The sequence below is a fragment of the Cnephaeus nilssonii genome (genome assembly GCF_951640355.1).
Source record: "Cnephaeus nilssonii genome assembly, chromosome: 12".
In the NCBI taxonomy this organism is placed as follows: Eukaryota; Metazoa; Chordata; class Mammalia; order Chiroptera; family Vespertilionidae; genus Cnephaeus; species Cnephaeus nilssonii.
The window spans coordinates 19158145-19181340 of NC_137083.1; the positions used below are offsets into that span (position 1 = coordinate 19158145).

The 23196-nt window shown below is 34.9% G+C and overlaps 1 protein-coding gene across 6 annotated transcripts in view; it reads left to right on the plus strand.

The window, feature by feature from the left end:
• The window catches only part of DGKB (diacylglycerol kinase beta), a gene marked incomplete at both ends in the record, with an annotated part of 464423 nt that overhangs the window by 106947 nt on the left and 334280 nt on the right, over window positions 1-23196 (plus strand). For 5 of the 6 annotated variants that reach the window (XM_079785454.1, XM_079785452.1, XM_079785455.1 and 2 more), the window contains one exon: window positions 869-967. In XM_079785454.1, the coding sequence (XP_079641580.1) occupies window positions 869-967 (99 nt within the window). Of the gene's footprint in view, window positions 1-868; window positions 1005-23196 lie in introns of all 6 variants that reach the window. The other variant, XM_079785451.1, reaches the window with a different exon arrangement.

The following is a 23196-nucleotide window of genomic DNA, read 5'->3' on the forward strand; positions in this document are numbered from 1 at the left end:
AGTCTTTTTTAACATATATAATTTTTAAATTATAATATTTCACATTAAATTGATATGGAATGGGACAGGAGAAGTCCCTAGATGCATTTAAATAAACAACTGTTACTTTAGCAAATCTGTACGATTCCAATAAAACCTACTGCCTCAATTTTTTAGCATAATCATTATTTAATGTACTATGTTATAACATTTCAATTTAAACGTATGACCAACATTGATTCAAGTATCTGTTTAGGTTTATATATGTTGAAAACTAAGTACCACATTGTATGATTATGCACTAGATTAATGTAGAGCTGATAAATACAGTATAAAGGTACATTTTTATAATGATAATCATCTTCTTATATTTATATCCTGCTCCTACTGAGATGAATCTCTGGTTACATTTACATATTGAATTACAAAGTTAAAACTAATGATGGGATCAATTATGCCCCATACTGAGCAGTGCACTTTCGAATGACTTTGAGAAAACAGGAGGGTCAAAAAAAAAAAAAAAAAGCATCCACAGTGCACAGTGGTTGCAAGATTATGCTAAGGAAGAACTTCAATGGACAATAATGTGTGTTTGTCAAAGAAATTGGGCTTTTTTTGGTATAAAACCTAAAGCACATTTTTAATATAAGCATTTCTGAGAATTAGGAAATATATTGGCTGTGTCATGAAAGTTGCTGCATGGTTTATTTAAGGTAGATATATATAAGGGCAAATGTAATATGCATCTGTTTATGATCCTGCTTGTTTGTTCTTATAATTCTTTTAATGTACCTATAAAGCATTTACTGTTTCTGAGTTGAAATATAATCTGACCTATGTTTGCTGTTGTCCTGCAAAATGTGAGCGTGTCCTCTCTCTCCTTTCCCAGCTGCATAATAAATGCGCTTCTCATCTAAAACCTGAATGTGACTGCGGACCTTTGAAGGACCATATTCTACCACCCACAACAATCTGTCCCGTGGTTCTGGTGAGTTTCCCTTCTCATCATGTTGCTCTAACTTGGGGTTCCTATGACTGACTCGGAGACCTTACCACTAAACGCTTCCAGAGCTAATTGTCCTTTGATCAAGGCAGAACTGTATGGATATAAAACACTTCATTGCTTCAGTGAAGATACCTTTCCCCACTGTATTTCCTTTCTCCTTCATGGCGCAGTAAACATTTTAGTGAGGTGTGTCTAACTGAAGCTGACTCAGCTTTTAACACTGAGTCATGCTGTACTTACCAGAAATTGTATAGGCAGAACTCCTCTACATTTTACATGGTTTATAGATCCAGCTTCCCAGAATAATGAATTTATTCTTAAGGACAATTTTGCTGGGGATGCACATTATATATCTGCAATGTGGAGGTCTCTCATCTGGGTCAGAGGCTACCTCGCATGAGGACACAGACATTGAAGAAAGCTGTGCATTGCCATTAGGAGTATTTTATTTTTTTATTGGTGGACAATACATTGAACTACCAGAAAAGTAACTACTTCATGCATTAAATTTGCAAGTGAAAAATGGATAAGGAAGACAAGGTAACTCTGGAAAGAACAAGCCTTCATAGAAAGAGAAGCAAATAGTCAATGATAATGTTCATAATACATTTCAAAATCCAAATTGTTTCTGAAGCGAAACAGTTATTTTACAAAACAAATTATTTTATATCCATATGCAGTTTTCATTTTCAAAAACCACATGAAAATTAAGTAGCTGCAACTTCAGTTGGATATAATAAAAATACAACTAAGAAACGTTAGACAAATACTTTTCTAAAGGTCAACTTAGAAATTAATCAAATTACTCAATTTGCACCCACTTATGATTCATTTTATAATTATCTCTAAAATACTGGTTGTATTTTAAATGGCCTTTAAAAAAATTACTAAAAACTCTTCATTTTCTCAAACTGCAAATATAAAGCAAAGGAAAATACCTCCACATTGCTGAGACTAGCAATAACTAATTCTAACTTTCCTTTCTTCATGTAAAATTTATTAGACATCCTGTAGTAAAAAAAGATTAATTAAAATTAATGAGAGCCGTGTAAAAATAGTTTTTATTTTAGATGAATGTAGGTGTTGTTTGCATACTTTTATAGTATTTTCTTAAAGAGAAAGGACTTGTAGAGTTTTTATATATTTTTGCTCTTTAAAAAAAGTGGAGTAATTTCACTAGTTTAGATGCATCTTGGTCTCAGAATTTAACTCGGAGAACTAATATATTATGTCTTCCTGTCATCCAGCTGCCTTTGTGAGTTCTATTGTGTGAGCCAGAGCAGGACTACTTCTTTGGCCCACGTAACACCAACTCCTGGTCACATAAAGTCAAACATGAGATAGATTCTTTCTGTTGCTCTGTCCTTTCTTTCTTTGAGAGAATTGAAGGTGAAGAACGTGTGTCATGTGAATATTCTTCTATCCATCTTGCAAACCCTTTTATTGCTGTTTGTTCACTTGATTCTGAAGATTTAGTTTTAGGCACTGAATCTTACTGCAGTTTTAATCATGATATGTACCTCATTATTTGCTGTTTTATCATTTTCTTGGCACTCTCTTCGCTGAAGTATTAGGCACTATTGACCATCTCATCCTTCAACTTCTACCTTTCACTGACTTTCACTTATACAACACTCCCCTGCTCCTTCTTCTGTTTCTCTGGATGCTTCATTTTAGTATCTTTTCAGGCTTTCATGACTCCAACCTGCCCTATATTGATGCATTTCTGTGCTCTGCCCTTGCATGTCACAAGCTTTCTACCCTTAACTTCTTCCCAGTGGGATCCTATTTATTTAATTTGTTTCATTGCCCACTTAATTTAGTTCATCCTCCTTTTCTGAATCTCAAACCTGCAACCTATAGGGCCCATGATGTTTTATGTGCCCAATGTATTATTTTTATTTAACATACTTGAAATAACTTATTTACTAAGCATATGTACTATACCACCTATTATACCAAACATTTATTTATTCATTCAACATGTATTTATTGAGTGTCTATTATGTGCCAAAAATATAGATAGAGGGAAATAGTAAAAGGTTAAATGAAGTATTTACCTTAATACAATTTTCATTCCAGTGGGGTGAAATTGGAAATAAACAATGCAATAAGTACATTATTTAGTACCTAGTTATATTAAAATACTGGTTGCATTTTAAATGTAAAGAAGAAAATTAAAGCAGGAGAAGGGGAGAAGGAAATGCTGGGGCTATGATTAAAAAAGGTGGTCAAGAAAGAGTTCAGAAAGGAGACAGCTGAGTGAAGAGTTGAGGAATATGAGGGGGTCTCCCATGTGACTCTGTGGGGAGAGAACTTCAGAGACAGAGAGCTCTCCAAGGAAGGACTTGGAAAGACACAGAGGTAAGAGAAACCTGAGATATCTGAAGGGCATCAGGGAGACTGGGGCCTGAGTGAGCAGGGGAAAAAATAGTAGAAGAGAAGGTCAAAGATGTCTTAAGATTTTCATCTTCTGTAGAGCAGTTTAGGACATGGTAAGATCATTGGTATTTACTCAAAATAAAGTTGGAAGCTATTAGAAGTTTTTGAGTTACATTAAAACGAATAACATACCTCTCTGTTGAGGAGGCAACAATGGAAAAAATGTATGACATTACAGTTTTCTCGGAGAGATAGGAACTGGGTCATGGCTGAGAGCAAATATGGTATAAGAGATGAAAAGTTTCAGAACTGGGAAGAAGGTACACAACATTCACCTAGGAAAATGGGAGCTTGATGTATCAAGGAAATATAACTGGTTGAGGGGAAGTAACTTGTTAATGATTATAAATTTAGAACAACATCAGTAAGCTTGGCTGAGTATATTTATGGTCATATTCAGTCACATGTCTCCATCCACATTCCAGTTCCAGGAGTAGAATAGGCATAGTGCAGCCTTAGAGAGACAGTGTTTCGTCAAATCTAATAAAAGGAGAGTGTAGTCGGGGAGTTGAGTGTATGCATGAGAGTGATTATAAGGACTGACCAAGAAATATAAGCTGGGAGATGAGGGAATGAGAGAAGAAGAGTGAGGTACAGTAATGGATATTAGGAATAATATATTGTGGACTACAGTTGAATCAAAGATTATTGTAATCAAGGTTGTTGGTGTCAGGTTATGAGAGTGGGTGAGGTAGCAATTGACATTATGAAGGTGTTATAGCTATCGGTAATGTTATATATGAATTAATTTAATCCTCACAGTGACATCATAAGATTAATCTTATGACTATTCTCATTTTACATATGAGGAAACTGAGACACAGAGGTTAAGTGAATTTCCCGTGTCACATGGCTATGCAGTAGCAATTCGGGATTGGAACCCAGGAAGTGCCACTCCAGAACTTGTGCACTGAGCTAATCATTCCCACCCTTTCTCTAAATTCCTAAAGGGACTTTCTTCTATTTGTCTCATCTCTGTGAATAGAACCTTAAAACCCCTACTTTCCCAAGCCAGAAACCTAAGGCTCATCATTAATGCTGCCTCATCTTGAATATCAAATTCATCATTAGGTGGCCCATATTAATGTTCTTAATCCTTTTCTTTCCTTCAGCCCAACCGTGACTCCTGAAAGGTCACCCTCACAAATTGCTCCCCAGGATTGTCCTAGTAGCATGCTTCCTAATTGCCTCCTTTCCATGGATTCTTCATTCTGCTTCCTGTACCCACTTTCAAAAATGCAACAAAATATTTTCCTGCTTAACTCTATTAATCTAAACATTTTCAGTGATTCCTTGTTTGAAATCCAAACTCTCCAGAATGGTAAACAAGGCTCGAACTAGAGCAAGCCACCCAATCCTCACATATAAGCTTATATACTAGATATCAAGAATAATTTGAACTACTTGTAATTCTCTAAGTATACCTCCTCTATAAAGCCTTTGGGATTTTGTACATGTTAATTAATCAGCCTACACTTTGCTTTAAAATTTCCCCACCTGATAAAGTAGAAATAAAAGTTTTCTTTCCTATCCTATATAATAAAGAGGTAATATGCAAATTGACTGTCACAAGATGGCGGCATTCACAGCAGGGACAGGGTTGGCTGCTCTGCACGCCTGCCTCCAGAGTGCCCTCAGCCCTGCCGGTGGCCTCGGGTCTTCCTGTACCCCCCACTGACTGACAGCTCGCCCAGGCTCCTCCAACGAGCTGCCCATCCCTCTCTTCCTCCCTCCCCCAAAGCTGAAGCCTGACTGTGGTGTCCAACAAATTGGAAATTATAACTCATGTCATTGAGAGTGTCTGCCATTCCTCAGCCAGGGCCAGCCGCTCCATGTGCCTGCCGCTGGAGTCCCCTCAGTCCCAACGGGGGTCTCGGGTCCTCCTGCACCCCCACTGACTGAGGCTCAGGCAAGCACGGCTGACCAAGGCGCAGGTAAGCCTCGGATGGCTGCTGATCAGCTGCCCAGGGCTGGCCCGAGGCTCAGGTAACCTGGGCCGGCTGAGGCTTGCGCTGCCAGCAGTGGCAGCAGCAGAGGTGTGATGAGGGCACCGCCTTGCCCTAATTGGCTGGCTAGCCTCCTGACCCTGAGGGCTCCCGGACTGTGAGAGGGCGAGGCTGGGCTGAGGGACCCCCCCTCCAGTGCATGAATTTTCATGTACCAGGTCTCTAGTCATGGAATAATTACATTGTCTATTAAACCCATTAACAGTTTAAATACTAATAAATTAGACAAATTAATAAAGTTGTTCTGTCCACAAAATTGCTTAATGTGCTCTTAACTGATGGCCTCTGAGGCTTTTCAATTTATAAACTCATTAATATTCCAGGAATGATTCATACCCCATCACTGCTGTAATTTGTAATCTTTTATTTAATGAACATTATTAGTACTCACAAATAATATAACTTGTTTTTTTATTTTTTAATAACAATTTCTTTCTTAAAAATTATTAGTTTGTCATGCTAATGTTTTCTAAGAAAAGCAGGTGAGGTTCAGACTCAGTTATTGCAAAGTGGCAATAAATATCATATCTGTTACATTCTAGAAAATATAAAATGAAGACTTAAGCTATCAAGTTTTGTTGAGGTGTTTTTGTTTTTGTTTTTTGTTTTTGCTTTGCTTTGACTCTGTGGTCAGGAATTGGTTGTTGAATGAGTGATATAAACTCACTATATACCCCTAATGCATAATTGAGGCATCTTAATGATATACTACCAGGTCAAGTAGTCTTGTGATATTTTAGGACATCTTTTCAGGTTTCAGGACACCATATTTTCAACATTTCTGTAACACCCTTCTCAGCCTTTCATTTTATCCCTATTACTTGTTATTAACTTTAGGTTAGTAATTCCATTGATGTGCATTCTCCTGTTAGGGAAATTATATAGGTAAGCATCTTTTCTGCACTGATGACATGCTTTTATAAGCATGCACTACAAATGGCTTCCACAGACAATTGCTCTTGATGGTGCCTATTGCCATAAAAATGGACTAAAACCAGCTACTCTGAAATTAAAATAAAAATGTAATCATCAGGGATTCCATACATCAGACATAACCACTGTTCTCTGGGGTTGCAGTTGGCATCTAGCATATTTTGAGGATACTATCATAAAACTACATTGCTTAAAATTTATGTAGTGTAGGAATTTTATCAAGATTTTTATGACTTTTTTATGTGTGCAGGTACTTATAATGCTTTCTTTGAAAAAAATTTCAGCAAAATTGATTACAACCACAGTTGGCTTACTGCGATGTGAAAGCGCACTCAGCACTGTTTACAAAGGTAGATTTCTTGAAGGTCTTCCCTCATCCCTCCTCCAAACAAATAAAAAGGGATTTCAATGTATTCGGTTAGGTTCTTAATAAGCCGCCTAATTTGTATAAAAGGCCATTAATCCTTACCAACTGATTACCAAAACAGACGTTCTTTGTTTCATGGAAATCATTAAAAAGGGCATTCTTCATTCTTTTTCTGGATCACAATCAGAAACCTCTGTTGTCTAAACCCAATCAAAGATCAATACCAAAACCTGCAATAATTCCATTGGGAACATGGCCTGACTAGCATGCCATCCACTCACTCTTTATGTTCTAAATTTTACCCCAACACAAGACAGATTTGGCTCAATTTGTGTTGGTCCCTTACAGATTTGCTTTCATTAAATTTGTACTCACCTTTATGTTATTAACCTAAATTAAAAGGTGTTTTTTTTAATCTCATGAAACATTCTATTGACAAAGAAGGATATATTGTTGGAGATCCTTCAATTACCTAATAAATCCCTGTTGGCTGTGTATCATGGTTTATTATCTTTTGGACCTATGAGTCTTATTACTGTCACATTTTATCCTCTATCTGTAGAAAGCATAGAGTTAAATTTATACCCACAGTAGACTATGGTGTTGGTATAAATATTATATACTTCTATGTATTAATCTATAACTTTATTACTATCCTATCCATAAATCTTCCTTTACTATAATGGTCTCGTTTAGTAATGTAAAATTATTTTTGATAGCCTCTAAATTTGTTAGGTCACAAAAATCAGTGAATAGGCTAGATAAAATCCCCTTGATTCTTAGACTTCTATAGAATGATGGTTTTATCTAATATCCTTGCCAAGTTATATATATTTTATGATCAGGCAAACTAAGGAGTATAGACATTTTTATAATGATCCTTCAGTTTGAAGAAAGCAGTCAGTTTCTTGTGTCTCTATTAAGAAAAGAGGATTTGAGATGTCTCATGATGAATAGCATTTTAAACTTTATATTTGAATAGTAACATGAACCAGATTATCATAAATGTCTTTTTGTTTGTTGTTTTCTTAATCCTCACCCAAGGATATTTTTTCCATTTATTTATAGAGAGACTGAAAGGGAGTGATGCAGGGACAGGAAGAGGGAAGGAGAGATAGAGAAACATCCATGTGAGAGAGTCACATTTATTGGTTGCCTCTTGCACACATCCCAACAGGGTCAGGGATCAAACCTGTAACTCAGGTACATACCCTTGACCAGGAGTCGAACCCAGGACACTTCAGTTCACAGGCCAGTGCTCTAATCACTTAGACACACCATCCAGGGTTAAATATAATTTTTATTATATTTACCTTATTGATTAATTTAGTTTTCTCTAGACATAAAAGGATTAGTGTACATTATTATTTAAAGCCTAAGTTCTTATTCTTTAAATAAGATGTTAATTACTTATTTTAAATTTTTTTCAATTACAGTTGACATTCAATATTATATTAGATTTATGTGTACTGTATAGTAGTTAGACATTTATATAACTTATGTAATGACCACCCCGGTAAATCTAGGATCCACCTCATACCATACAAAATTATCACAATATTCCCTATGCTGTACTTTAAGGGGTTAATTACTTAGTCATTTTTATAATTACTGTTAAGTATTTTTATTATAACTAAAAGTTATAAATACAATATAAAATGAGAAAACATTTAAAAATCTGTAACCAGTTATATAAGAATGATTATTTATATATAAATAGAACAACTGTTAAAGTTTTCCTCTTGATTTTTAGGTGTACATTTTTGACATTTTTGTAATTAAACTTAATATATCATGTGACTTCCTATCTTTACACTTAAACGTATATCATTGAATATTTATTTCTGTATACTACAGAACATCACAATTATTGGCTGCTTATTGTCTCATGTGAAAATATCATAATTTAGTTGAAATAGTATATCTAGCATGCTTCAATTATTTATTTTGTTATTATAAATAACATTTTGTGAACATCTTTATGAAGAGTGGCTACTCCTGGTTACTCTCTAATTAATATTGCAAAGCATCATTTTTCCTAAACTGTATTATTTTGTTCTACAGGTGAATCAGATGTCAGTTTAGTTCTTCCAGTACTGTAAACACATTTTCAAATCAGGAACATAGTGAATGGATTGCTTTCTAAAACCAAAAATTCATTTTAGAAAAAACTTTAAACATTTAAAAAATAACTTTAGGTAATTGTTTTATCTTACTTTTAAACATATAATATTAGAATATATAGTAAAAGTAATATTCATTGACAGGAAGTGATATGACATAAAACAAAGAATATGTTTATCATCATGTCCTTTGTACAGATAGTGGTGTGCATTTCCTAGAATATTTTCTTCTGTTATAATATCCTATTTTACTTAAAATTAATCTTTAAGATTGCCAACAAGATAAACAACAAAGCCCATTAGCTCAGACAAAGGAAAACAAAACTATTTGGAAAATATACATCTTAAACATATTCTTTAGATTTGATTCAAGTGGTTCCAGTTCTACTTCTCTTTTTCCTTCATTGTGACTGTAAACTTGGCCAAGTTGTGGTGTTGCTGAAGCAGCAGTCTCCGTATCTCTATGTATAACACCTTCAGAGAACCATATGTCTATATTCTCTTTTTCCCATCTTGCTTGCACTTCCACGATGATAAGAATTCTCCAGAAGTATGCATTGTAGTTATGGTGGTTGGGTCTTAAATAGCATAGAGTTTGTTAAATCTTTCCTTAGAACTTGTGTTTCACCAAGGCATTGCAACTCAGCAATGTGTAGTGTGTGTTTCTTTCTAATAGTCCAAGTATTGTGGGTTCTTTCTGTTTGGCCACTTATCTCTAAACAGCAACAAGTGACTAATTCAAAACAAAACATCATCCAGTGAAAGGAGTGAAGGAGATATTTGAATTCCCTGTGCTTCTGAGATTTGGATTTTGGATTGTCTGTAACCTTATTTCCTCTCCTAGTTACATATTTAGAAGTGTCAAGTCTGAGGGGAAGGTGTGAACAGTTGGATAAGGAGGAGACTTGCTGCACTGAACTTTAGTTTTCATTAACACCCTTTCAGCTGCTTCCCCATTCCTTGCCATTTACCTCTTTAACCTTTAACCACAGTTACTGAAGTCATCAATTTTCTTGAGATTCTTTATGTAATGTACCATGGGTTTGTGCCTTTGCAATTTTCTTTTTTGTCTAAAGAGTGGGACACAGCACATTGGCAGTGCTCAATAAATGTTTCATCAATGTCATTTCTTAATATTCATTTAATTAATATTCATTATAGATCAATTCATAATTGTCATCATAGTAATGTAGGCAAAAAGGAATGTCATTTTTTTATATTTTGGAAATCTAACTGAGACTCAATTTCATGGCATTGTTCATAAAGGATAGCAGCTTTTAAGTATTTTTCTTTTTAATGTGTAAAATTAAATTCTGTATGTTCCTTTTTTTCCCCAATCGTTTTTTGCTTTAAATTCTAATAAGGAACACCTTAAGCACTGGAGAGCTTTAATGTTTATAAAATGTGTAAACTAATTTTGGTTGCACACAGCATTCATGCACATATAGTTTAAAGGGGCATAGTATAAGAAATGGGAAAAGGACCCATCCACACTAAGTGTTGATTCTATCTTACGTTGTGAGACGAACCATTTATGTTGCTTTGTTTTAGTTAGATTCCTTTTATTGGTTTCTGAAGAACCCATCTTTATGTGCACCTATTATGTAGAATGCATATACTAATAAACAATCTATTCTAGAGAAAAAGTTAATCTATTATGGCTAATTCTATTTGTTTTTACCTAAATGAATATGGTAGATTTGTATTTTTAGGACTAAAATATTATTTTTAGTTAATTTTATAAAATATTCCTATACAGTTCTATGATATTATATGCCTAAAATATAGTTGTATTTAGAGCAAGTTATAATATATTTTAGGGAAACCAACTTTTACCTCTTTGGTTTTGTCCTGATTTATAGAATACCAGAAACCAAAAGCTGATATGACATAATGGGAAGTTAAATTACTTTAAAATCTCATGAAAATCTAAAATCTGTAGCCAAAGAATGACTATTGCCTTAAGAAGGACTAAAATATTCAAAATGTAAAATTGGTGACATAGATTCAAACAAAACAAAGAATATAATGTGTCTGATTCAAAAGTGAGGATATGGGTTTATGTTTTAATGAATTTAATTATCCTACAACTTATTACCAATAGTATTCAAGGCAGTTTATGTAAATATGCAGTAAGCCGTAATAGAAAACATACTGTTTTGCCAAAATTAAGTTAGACTTAGAAATTCATGTCACAGTAATCTACAAAGTTGATAGAGGTAGTTTGCAAATTTGTCCCTGAGTTTCTTAGAAGTCTTAGAAAAAGGAGGAAATAGAGGCATAAAAATAAACCATTCACTTAGAGAAAACACTTCTATTGTTACTGTTGTAATTGAGATCAGAGATTAATTTCTTCCATGTGAAATTGTGTTGGTAGGGAACTACACCTCAACAATAATGCTGAAATCGATGCCGTAGTGTTTGTTTCCTTTGGTTTTGCCTTTTGGCAACAACTATCAATGCAGACTGATGGCTTTTGGCCAAAGTGCATATTAGTATAAATAAGTCTGCCTGCTGCCAAAGTAAAATAGTAATAATTTTGCAACAAGACAAGAAATAAGCATAGTAGTTAAAAGTTAGGGGGGAGAGGGGGCGTCATGAATGAAGATTTATTGCATTGAGCAGAGGCAAAGGTTACTAGCAATTGTTTTACATAATCAAGAAATCTAAGGAAAGCATCTATTTGATAATATACTGACTTAAAAGGGAAAAACCAAAGGTCAAAAAAGATGTAGAAAAAAAAATAAATGCCTATGAGAAACTAAAATATCTCAGTATCTGCATAGGGGAAAAAAATCTACATTGAGGACAACTGAATCAGTAATTTTCAGGAGAGGATGAAGAAAATCCATAGTACAAAAAAGAATCAGATCAAAGTGGAAAGAGATCATACTATCCCTAAACAAAAATTAAAACTAAGTTATGAGGTCTACTTATACTGAAGAAAATCAAATTTAAGTTCAAAGAACGTACATTTCTTCAAATTTACAAATGACTTAATGTAATTTCCATGCAATATTTTTTGCTTGACACCATGATTCCAGTTTTCCAGGAAGAATAAATGTTACACAAATACATTATAATTCTGAGATAGAAAAGTAATAAGGAAAGACCTGTTTTAACAAATCTCAAGCATATGTTTATTCAAGTTACAGTGATCAAAATAATGCAATAGTGTCTCTAGAAGATATACAGAATTGATAGAAGGTCTACAGTTACCATATTAAACTCTATGTAATAATGTATATGATAAAGGATGCGTATCAAATCTGGCAGGGAATGGTAGGGATCATTGGTGTTGAGATTACTGTATAATCAGATGGAAACTAAAGTAATATAACTTCTACTTTATACCGATTCCAAAACAAATCATTCATGGGTTAAAGGTTTAATTTTTGCCTTGTAGAAGGCCCCTTTACCTTTTCCTGAAAAGGGAAAGATAAAATGTTGACAGATTTGAAAAATCAAAATTTATTTAAAAAATTGTAAATATCAAAACTTATAAATCCAGGTAAACATAGGCATAATAAAGAAAACCATTTTGTAAATTTAATACAAAAAATAAAAATTATTTTAAAATGTAAACCTTATAATCAAGAAATGCAAATTAAAATAATGAGATACACTTTTTCTATCCTTTTTAGAAAATATTTTTATTTTATTTTATTTATTTTTATTTTTATTTTTTAAATATATTTTATTGATTTTTTTTTTTTTTTACAGAGAGGAAGAGAGAGGGATAGAGAGTTAGAAACATCGATGAGAGAGAAACATCGATCAGCTGCCTCCTGTACACCCCCTACTGGGGATGTGCCCGCAACCAAGGTACATGCCCTTGACCGGAATCAAACCTGGGACCCTTGAGTCCGCAGGCCGACGCTCTATCCACTGAGCCAAACCGGTTTCGGCAGAAAATATTTTTAAATGATAATACTCAATGTTGTCAAAGATATGAAAAATTGGCCATTCTCATTAAATATTGGTTAGATTAAATTGCCACAAACTGGCATAAAAGCTCCCAAATACTTGAATCTATTTATGCCCTCTATAGGAAGATCAGCGTTAGGGCAGTCAAATATCCAGATCTAATTGCATTTCAGTGGAAATCAATGATTTATATCATTTCCATCTTTTAACTTAAATTTTAAGTGCAATAGAAATTTGAATCTTTTCATCACTAGATATTTAAGGATAAATTTCACCTTGCAAAGGTAACATGTGGTTTTAATGAAATGGTGGTGGTGATTATAAAATATTCATATACATGCTTCCTCTGTTTTACTAGATATAACTTGTCTATTCTCAATTTCACCTGGAACCAAAGCAACATAGATTCACATATATCTTTTGGCCCATACCTCCGAGATATTGCAGGTTTGGTCCCAGACCTCTGCAATAAAGCGAGTTACTGGTATACCTCCGAGTTATTGTGGTCTCGGTTCCTTATTATTGTAATAAAGCAAGTATCATAATAAAGTAAGGCACATTTTTTTTTTTTTTTTGCTGGTGGAGGGTCTTATCTTTCATTTGTGAAAAAACATAACACCTGTGAAGCACAATTAAGCAAAGCACAATAAATTGAGGTCTGCCTATACATCAACTTCATGTATACAGTATAAGCAATGATTTTTGATTCATTTTGTCTGTTCCTTAGTTACACCTACGTGTCCCCTTCATGTGGAATAGGATGGTTTAGTTCTGTTGAGACCTCCATGCCTACCCCTTGCTATCCAATTTGATGGTAAAATTTATCATTTCCAATTTGCTTGCTAATATTTATGGGAGCTTTAATCAATTCAGCTTATTTGTCAAAGAAAACCCAAATCCTGGAGGAATACAGTATACCACCTAGTGTTCTATTCATTATTACATTGATTTCATCCCAACCACAAAAAAATTTTTCAAATATTTTTATTTGGTTACCCCTTCACCAATATCCTTGAGTCTTCTACTGCCTATATTTCTCTTAATTTCTTTCCTTCTAGCATTTTCTGCTTCTTCAGAACTCATTTTCGTCCTTTCATGGCATTTATCATGACCTGTGATAATGCACTATTGACATGCTGACTTACAATGGAAAAACTCAAACACGCTGTGATCTAACATGCTTATATTTGGTAGAACTCATGATTCGCGTGCATCACTTGAACTTCTCATTTTCTATCCTTAGTTGTGTGTCTGCCCGAGAACCCATACCAGAGAAAGAGCTGTTTGTTCTCCGGTGTAATGCTATTTTCTATATTTGTATATGGATGTGATCTTTATCTGCCTGTTAATGTTATGCTCTCTGTATGGGATCTCATTCAGTTCTGTGACTACAACGACCACTTTGAAATATGTCCATTCTGTATGTTCTCCCTCGCCTCTCTAAATCCAAATATTCCGCTTCATGTGGTCAGTTTCCCCTCAGTTGTCCCAGGGAAGCCTCTGGTCCGTATAGGAGACATCGTTTCTTGTGCAACTGTTCCCTATGCTCGGTCGACAGCACCATCATCACTCCTGACACTCACACTAAAATGATTTAATCTTTATCTCTAGTATCTAATTCAATTTGACACGGAGTAGATGCTCAGCAATGTTTGCTGAATTAATGAATAACATTCAGTCAGCTCTTTTGAATGCCATCCGTTATCACTTTTTCCTGTGTTGAAAAGAAATACATCAGACAGTAACAAAAATAAAAATTACAGTGAACAAGTGACAGAAGCTTATTTTTAAAAATCATCAATATCCTATGATAATTGAATTTTATTGTTATAAGCTAATAAACTTCAGATTAAAGTAGATGATGATGAGGTAGCATTAGTGGATGTCCAGTTAGCATTGTGCTTAGTTTCTGGAGGGGCACTTGAAGTATTTTGTAGTCATTACTAAAATTTAAAAAACTAGTGATGGTTACAGTGTTGTAGTTATATAAAATATCCAATAGATGGTACTGTGAAATGCCTAATATTGCAAATAAAGTAGTAGAGAGCTGACAGGGAACGTTTCAGAATTCTGAGTAGGATCAAGGAATTTCCCTCTGGTTATCAAATTAAATTTAAATTTTATTTCTTAAAGTATAGCTTAAACGATACAGCAGTCCATGGAAAAATATCAAATTAACTCCTAGTGTAGTTCAGAACGTGAACATCAGTGTTTAGTTTTAAATGGAACTTTAACATTGTTCATATTCTATTAGTAGGAGTTTATTGCAGGGTTTGTTTTTTCTTGTGTGGTGATTACACTTAGTTTATATGGTACTTTAGTTAATGTTACTTGAGTCACAGCATTTTTAGTAAGCACCTGTAGCTGCTCATCTTTGTTACAAAATTCTACTGAAGCATTTATGCTAAAAATTAAGCCAACCTGTGTGAGATCATCTCCCTTATTACTTAGCAAGAGTGGGTCCATTATTTATTTCACTTTTTGGTTTCTACCAAGAGCAGTCCAATATCTGAATGAAAGTTTATACCATTCTGTAAATATAACACATATTCCAAACATATAAAAATATATTATGGAGTAAAAAATTTATTTTAAAAAAAGCAACAGTTTAAAAATTGGTTAGTTTGCTCTTAAATAGCATATTAAAAATTGCAATTTATACATGGCCTCATTTATCTTGGTGCTTACTTGAAATTTCCATGATAAAGTGGTACATGGATATTTGTAAGATTAATGTCAAATTGTAATTACCAGAAATAAGTTTTATAAAACCTATATACAAAGCTAAAATTGTCTAAGGAATTATCTGATACTGTTATGTCTGAAAATGTCTGAGTATCTTATTTGAAATATTTCATACACCTTTTTAAGTTTTTCTACTATTTATGATATTCTTAAAAATGCTGAGTATTCCTTTGTATTAGAGTTATTTATTGATTTAATATATAAATTTTATTGCATATGACAATATTGCAGGCACTAGAGAAACCAAGATAAATAGTTTTAAGGAAGAATGTTGCTGTATGAATCAGCAGCTTCTTGTGGGATATACATCGTATGTCCCTCAACTTCTTTCTACATTTATTATTCTTCCATGTTTTATATAATATGAATGTGTGGTATACTATTAATCCTCTTAAAAGAATATATTATTAGGTACATATTAATGTCTGCTTAAAGAAAATATGCTATTGAAATAACTTGAGCTACCTTAAGTCATTGAGACTTTTCTTTATTTAAAAAACAACAACAACAAAAATGATTAGTGCTTTGGTAAGTCTAGGCTTTTCAGACCATTATCTCCTGACTCATAGCAGAACACATATGTCAGATTTGCAATAGGAAGGTGTGGGATGAACAAGTAATTCCCTGGGTGCTTTGAGTTAAAAATGGTTTCTGCCCACCACTGTGTGATGATAACACTCTTTTGGATTCATCAGGAAATAACGGGGCCTCTAAAATCCTCTGCAGATTCTTTACATTTTGCATGCATTGTGTAGTATGTTCCTTTAAAACACAGTGACACACAATAATTCATTCACCCAGATTTTCAAGTATATTGGATGTGCATCATATTATATGGTCAAATTCCTACACGGGTCAAATGGGTTTAAATATAAACTGTGCATGGAGATCTCAAGTGATAGTCTCTTAATAAACATCAGATACTTTTTATTGCTGCCCTCCTTTATTTCAGTAACATATTAATTAATTCACACTGATTGAATAAATGTACATTGAGACTTGTTTCCTAATGAGGGCGCATTTAGAGGAAAGGTTTTGCATCATTCTGATATCCTGTGGGTAATTATATTCTAATTATATGGTCAGGGGAAAAGAGTCTATAACACAGTCCTGATATTGTTTGTTGGACCCAATTAATTACATGCACATAATGAAAGTTCATGAAAAGGTTGACTGGCGGTGACAGCAAAATTTTAAGTCAATTGAATCTTAGCCTAATGTGAGTACGGAATTGGACTTTAACCTGGTTAGAAAGTGCTTTGGTGTGAGATCAGTGGATATTGAGAGGGGCAAAGGATGAAAACAAATTTCACTTTCACTTATTTTTTTTTTTTTTAATTTAAGGTCTTTTCCAAGATTGATGAAAATGAAAATTTAGCAGCCTAATGATTTAATTCTAAATATTAATATCAACATTATTTCATTACCTACAGTGATTTTGGAAAGCAGCAGCACACTAAGGATACGACAATACATTTCTGGAATGGGTTCATGTACTTCTTGAGCGCTAGAATAGCCCTAACAGGAAGTATTATTGATTAATTTTATGAAATTAAAATTCAGGAGGTATTAATCTATTACACTAGGTTCTTTTTTTGGGTGATTTAAAAAAAAATTCAAACCACTGACTGCACTCAAACATTCACAAACACATTCAAATGTACATATGCATAACTCATACATAGACATCTATTAATAATCTCTTTGTAAACTATGAGTGCTAAAGACTAATTAAAAAATAAATAAGCCAGAAAGCATGTACATTTCACTTTGAAATGTGCTTTGAAGATGTTTGAATCTGATATTTAAGAAATTTGCTATACATCAAACATAAAACTGAAGCCATGTTCTAAACATCAGCTCCACCCTTCCCTTGCTCAATGCCATCGTTTTCTTTGCTCAGATTTTGGAAAGAGTCTTCAGGATTGAGAACAATGGAGGATTTTCTATTCCTTCTTTTCTCCGAAGCCTCCCTTCTCCCTTCTTCTCCATTGCTTTCTCCCTTCTATCTCTTCTCTCCCCTCCTGCATCATCCCTTCTTCCACTCTATTCTAATCACCTTAGCACAGATAGTTCATTTGAAAATATAAATCTGTTAGTTTCCATCTCCTCCTTAGCAATAAAAAATCGTTCCAGATGAAGAAAGTGCAATCAGTGTTTTCTGGCTGAGCTCTAAGCAGGAAGTGAAACGAAGGGGATCATTTTGGTTCTAAAGTTAGTAAGTTACCATTTTATTAAGAATTTAAATTTTCTAGACATCCCTTTAATCCTAAGGTTGGTATAGTTATGATACTCACTGTACATGCGAGGAAAGTGAAGTTTAGAGAGATTAAGAAATTTACCTAAAGTCACACAACATGCAAGTGGCTGAAGCAATAATCTGCTTTACCCCAAATCCCATGTTCTAAACCTATTTCTAATGTTTATGCCGCCATCCCCAACAATTGGGTAAAATACATTTAGGGGATCTAGACCATATTTCAAAAAAGAATGGAAAGAAAAACAATGGAGTAAAAGTGGATTAGAATAGAAGTGAAGAGAGAGGAGAATAGAATATATCAGAGAGTGGGGCATACCGGGTAAGTCTTCTTTGTGAGATTATTTACAACTGGGTGAATATACAAACACTCCTATCGTGGATCAGAGCTACAAAAAAAATATAAGAAGCCTTTTTCAACCATCTTGGCTTCTGATGATGTTAGGATAACATTTCTAATGGCTTAATTCCACTAGCTATTCAGTAGGTAAAACTATCAATAGTAACATTAGAGAGGATTTCAGTTATTCTGGCTGATTGTTTTTACATGTAGAAATCTATGTTTGAGATAATTTAAATATCTCTATAAAAATACAGTTTTAGACCTAACCGGTTTGGCTCAGTGGATAGAGTGTTGGCCTGTGGACTGAAGGGTCCCAGGTTCGATTCCAGTCAAGGGCATGTACCTTGGTTGCGGTCACATCCCCAGGAGGGGTGTGCAGGAGGCAGCTGATCGATGTTTCTCTCTCATCGATGTTTCTCTCTATCCCTCTCCCTTCCTCTCTGTAAAAAAAAAATAAAATAAAATCAATAAAATATATTTTTAAAAAATACAGTTTTAACATTTTCACTGAGAACATTTGCTGTCCCTAAAGTTTGCAAATGCCCATCGCTTTCCCTGAAGGCTCTGTGTGCTTCCTTCTGGACACATCCGTGCACATGTCCTGATGGAGCTCCTCGGGAGGGAGCCTCGCTCTCCCTTCTCTTCCACGTCTCCTGACCCCAACTCTGCAAATACGCATAAATCACCACATTCACAGAAGTAAGAATAGAATATTTTCCTGAGCGACTACAAGGGTAGTCAAGCCATCTCAGGCAAAAATCTTTTTACCATTAAATTTAAGCTGGTGCAAGCTTAAAAACTGGGCTCAAGTGAGATGTGCTTAGGCAAGGGCCCCTGGATAAGATTATAACATGTGTATTTTCTAAAATATTTAATTTTTGCTAGTTATGCTTGATTAGATATGTCAAAGTGCCACTGGAAAAGGAAAACATTTTATAATTTTTCTAATTGAGCTATATGCCATACACTGAAATAGTCATTGATTAAAGATGTTAATAAAGACAGTGACAGTGGTATTAAAATTGTTTTGCTTTCACTTGTTTATAAAATTTGTGTTGTGTGCATATGTGTGAGTGTACACACTTAAGGACTTGCAAAATCAGAAAAGGTTAAACAAACTATGAAGCTGGGATGTGGAAGTAAAATTCATAGAAATAAAAAACGTGTTTGGTTTCTATATCTCGCATTGTCATTGGTACATTTTATTATCATCTGTGAGAAAAGAACAGGTTGGCCCGAGGCTGAGGCAGTACACCATTGTAGGAAGGTGTTTGTTCTTTCCCCGAACCTGTTATTCTCCCTGTCTCTCTCTTCTTTGATGCCAGAGGTATCTGATTGTATGTAAGGAAAACAAACTATTGAAAAGTTTTTTTCAGCCTATTTAATTTACCACTGTACTGAGGTTATTCTGTTCAATTAATCCATATTGATATCAAGCTAATTCTTTCAGGCATAACAGAGAGACATTGTGGTTACTACATGCTTTGCTGTGTTCTCTACCTTTTTAAATTATTTACTTTCCAGATCACTTAAAAAATAGAGGCATGGGAATACAAATGAAATGATGGCACTGTTCAGGAGGGATCCTCACTAACAGACGTAAACATTTTTATTGTTATTGAACCTGCTGTTGTTTGAATTAAATACCATTAAAGCCTGGGACAAAAAAGCACTCTATTTAGATTCTGTCACTAACTTTATTTTCTTAGGTTAGTCATCTAATCTTTCTGATTCTCAGTTTCCTATTCTGGGAAATAGAGTAAATATCAGTTTAGTGGAAGAATTAAATAAAATAAAAAACCTGAAAGCAAATTTTTTAAAAATAGGAACATTCTTATATAGGTATGAGATATAATCCTGTTAATTTTACTTTAGTCTTGAAATAACTGATGACCCTTTTAATGTGAGTACTATTCTCTTATTATATTTTTAACTAAGTCAAAGCTTAATAATCTCTCCACCAAAGATTTTTCTTTGTCCTGTGACAATTTGGATTAAATTGTCAATTTAAAATGATTACATTTTAGAAAATATGAAGACAAGAGATATCTCAATACTTTAGAATAATAGGATTTTTAAAAATTCTTGGATATTAGGTTGAACTTAACAAGTGCCCTGAAGGCAAATGCATCTTTTAAACTAATTATCTGTACTGTGTATTCTATTTAACATTAAAATGATACTGATTAAATAAAATCAATCACATTCCTCTCTAGTCACACCTCACATTGATTAAATACAAACATACAGTTCCTGTATTAATTCTGATTAAAAATATATTACATTTAGAATTATACACTCATGATAATTTTTAAAAAACTAAAACATTTACTCTGCTCATCCTTGATATTTAAAAATCATATACAGAAGAATAAAAATGAAGTAATATAATATCTGAATTAGTTTTCTAACAAGTTGCTTCTTTTTCATTTACCTAGATATCATGGTTTTCTTATTATAACTCAGGGAGAAGAGAGTGGTGGGTGTGTTAATTTAATATATACCCATTGCTCATATATCTTAACTACTGGCCCGGTGCACAAAATTCATGCACAATATAAGGGAATTAATTAGAGAAAATATTTTAATATTACTATTTTCCCTTTCTCTATAACAGAAGTATCAGAGATGAAAGGAAATTAGTAAAATGTATATGAACACAGGCAGCTTCATGTCCCAGACCAGGGACGCAGGCAGGCAGTGTCACATCAGCGCTGGGCGGGGATGCATACAGGCAGCATGACGTCAGCGCTGGGCAGGCCTGCGTGTGCCTCGGCCGGTGGCCGCCTCCGCCGGGGCCGACCCCGGGCCAGGCAGTGCTGTGGGCCTGTGAGCGCCTCCACGGGTGGCCGCCTCCACCTGGGGCCGCCCCAGTCCGGGCCGAGCAGAGGCCCTCCTGGTGAAGGCAGTCCCTGCCCACCTGCTCCTGCCGTGCATGCCTCCTGCTGAGCTGTCGTGACATTAACGGCATGCCGGCTAATTTGCATATTCCTCTGTTATTATATAGGATTATAAGTGAGCTCAAATGGAGTTTCTTCACCCTTATTCTTGGAGTGCATTGCTAGTGTTGCTGTCAGACAGCGTCTGAGTGTTGCTAAAGAAACTTCTCAAAGCTGGTTGCTTTCTGTGTGACTTATTTTTGACTTCTAGCCCAGCTGAACCCTCAGTTTTGCTTGATCCTGTTACTCATCCTTAGCCAACTGCTTTCCCATTCCCAGAGAAGTAGTGACAAACTCTTTACTATTTCACTACTTTCTTCATCTCTCTCTCTCTCTCTCTCTCTCTCTCTCTCTCTCTCTCTCTCTTTCTAACAGCCTCATTTGCTCTCAGTAGATAACCCACATTCCCACTGCTCTGAGAAGGAAGAAGCCTGCTAACATGAATATCTATATGTAAATTACCAATTCTCTACACAAGTGCTAGGAAAGTGGCAACTAGGGTGCAATTTCATCCCATGGTGTATTTTGGGAGGGTGGTGATGCCTTAAAATGAGTTTTTTATTATCCAACATGGCATAGTCTTTGCTTTATCTTTAAAATGTCTTTCATAGTTTTTGGGGGGGAGGATTAGTGGTAGAGGTGGGTGGGAGGGTCTATTTGATACTCTTGCATTGCGCTTGGTTGTTATTCTGACAACCATAATCTTTTCCCTTGGCTTTTCCTTGCCTTGTTCTGTGCAGACATATGTATATTTAATATAAACTCTTCCCAAGGTGGCATGCATCTGTGACATGCCCTGAAGGTCATTTGATGGGTGTCTTAGTTTGGTTGCTTGAGAGTGTCCAGGGCTCTTCCTGGTCCATGGCATCGGATAGGTAAGGATTCACAGGCTAAGGCAATTAATATGGATTTGAAGGACAACAGACATTTATATATTGTAATAGAGATTGGAGTATGCATTCATGTCTTAAAAGTGTTTATTCAGATCTAAGCTTCAACCAAACGCTGAGAAAGGAGAGTAGCAGGCTGACAAGTTGAAACTAGTACAAATATTTTCCCCACCACCCATCGCCCGATGTGCATGTAGATGGACTTGGACTCATTAAGTCAAGAATATTACTCAAATCAAAAAGCTTTCAACGAAAGTTCTTTCAGTCCTTTTGAGAAATAACAACAGTCACTTCCACAGGGTTCTCTTGTTAATGGAATAGTTAAACCAAGTTTATCCTCCAGTTTATCCTTTTTTGTGTTCCTGGACACCTTAATTTTCTCTAGGATGGTCCTAGACCCTTTCGCCTTCTGTTCCACTTTGGGGTGCATTGGATTCTTCTAATCCATCCCTATACTGAGCAGCTCTGTAAGGCCTCATTTACATCAGAAACACCTATTTATTCTTTTGGTTCTTGCTGTGTCTCTGAAGTTCTATCTGGTAAGAGTATCAACTAATAACTGTGTGCTAAGATTTTTCAGACCTATTTTGGGGCTCTATTCAAAGTCCTCCTCACATAGCTTGTTGGTCCTGAGGAAGAAAATAGAATATACTCCCCACTCCCTCTTTTTTAGGGACACTTGGCTTTTAAAAAAATATATATTTTTTTATTGATTTCAGAGAGCGAGGGAGAGAGAGAGAGAATAGAAACATTTATGATGAGAAAGAATCTATCAGCTGCCTCCCTTACGCCCCACACTGGGTGGGGATTGAGCCAGCAACCTGGGCTTATGTCCTGACGGGGAATCAAACCATGACCTTCTGGTTCATAGACTGATGCTCAACTACTGAGTCATCCCAGCCAGGCAGAATGCCTAGCTTCTAATCCAACTCTCTTCCTCTCCCACCCTCACCACACACACTATTGGAAACCTTTATCTCATATTATGAGTGTCTATTCTTCCAATTTTGCTCTAAGTCCCACAGGACACAGACTTTTGGAATTCAATAACCATTGATCTGTTTCTTGCCAGAAGCAAACCTTTGCATTGTGATTCAGAAAAGGGATGGTGGTCATTGAAGGTACACTCTCATGAAAACTAGCTTCAGTGTATTCAACCTCATTAAAAAAATTACTCTCAAGTAAAATCTTGCTTATTTGATTGATTATACTTTTGTTTTTACTGATTAATATTTTTTC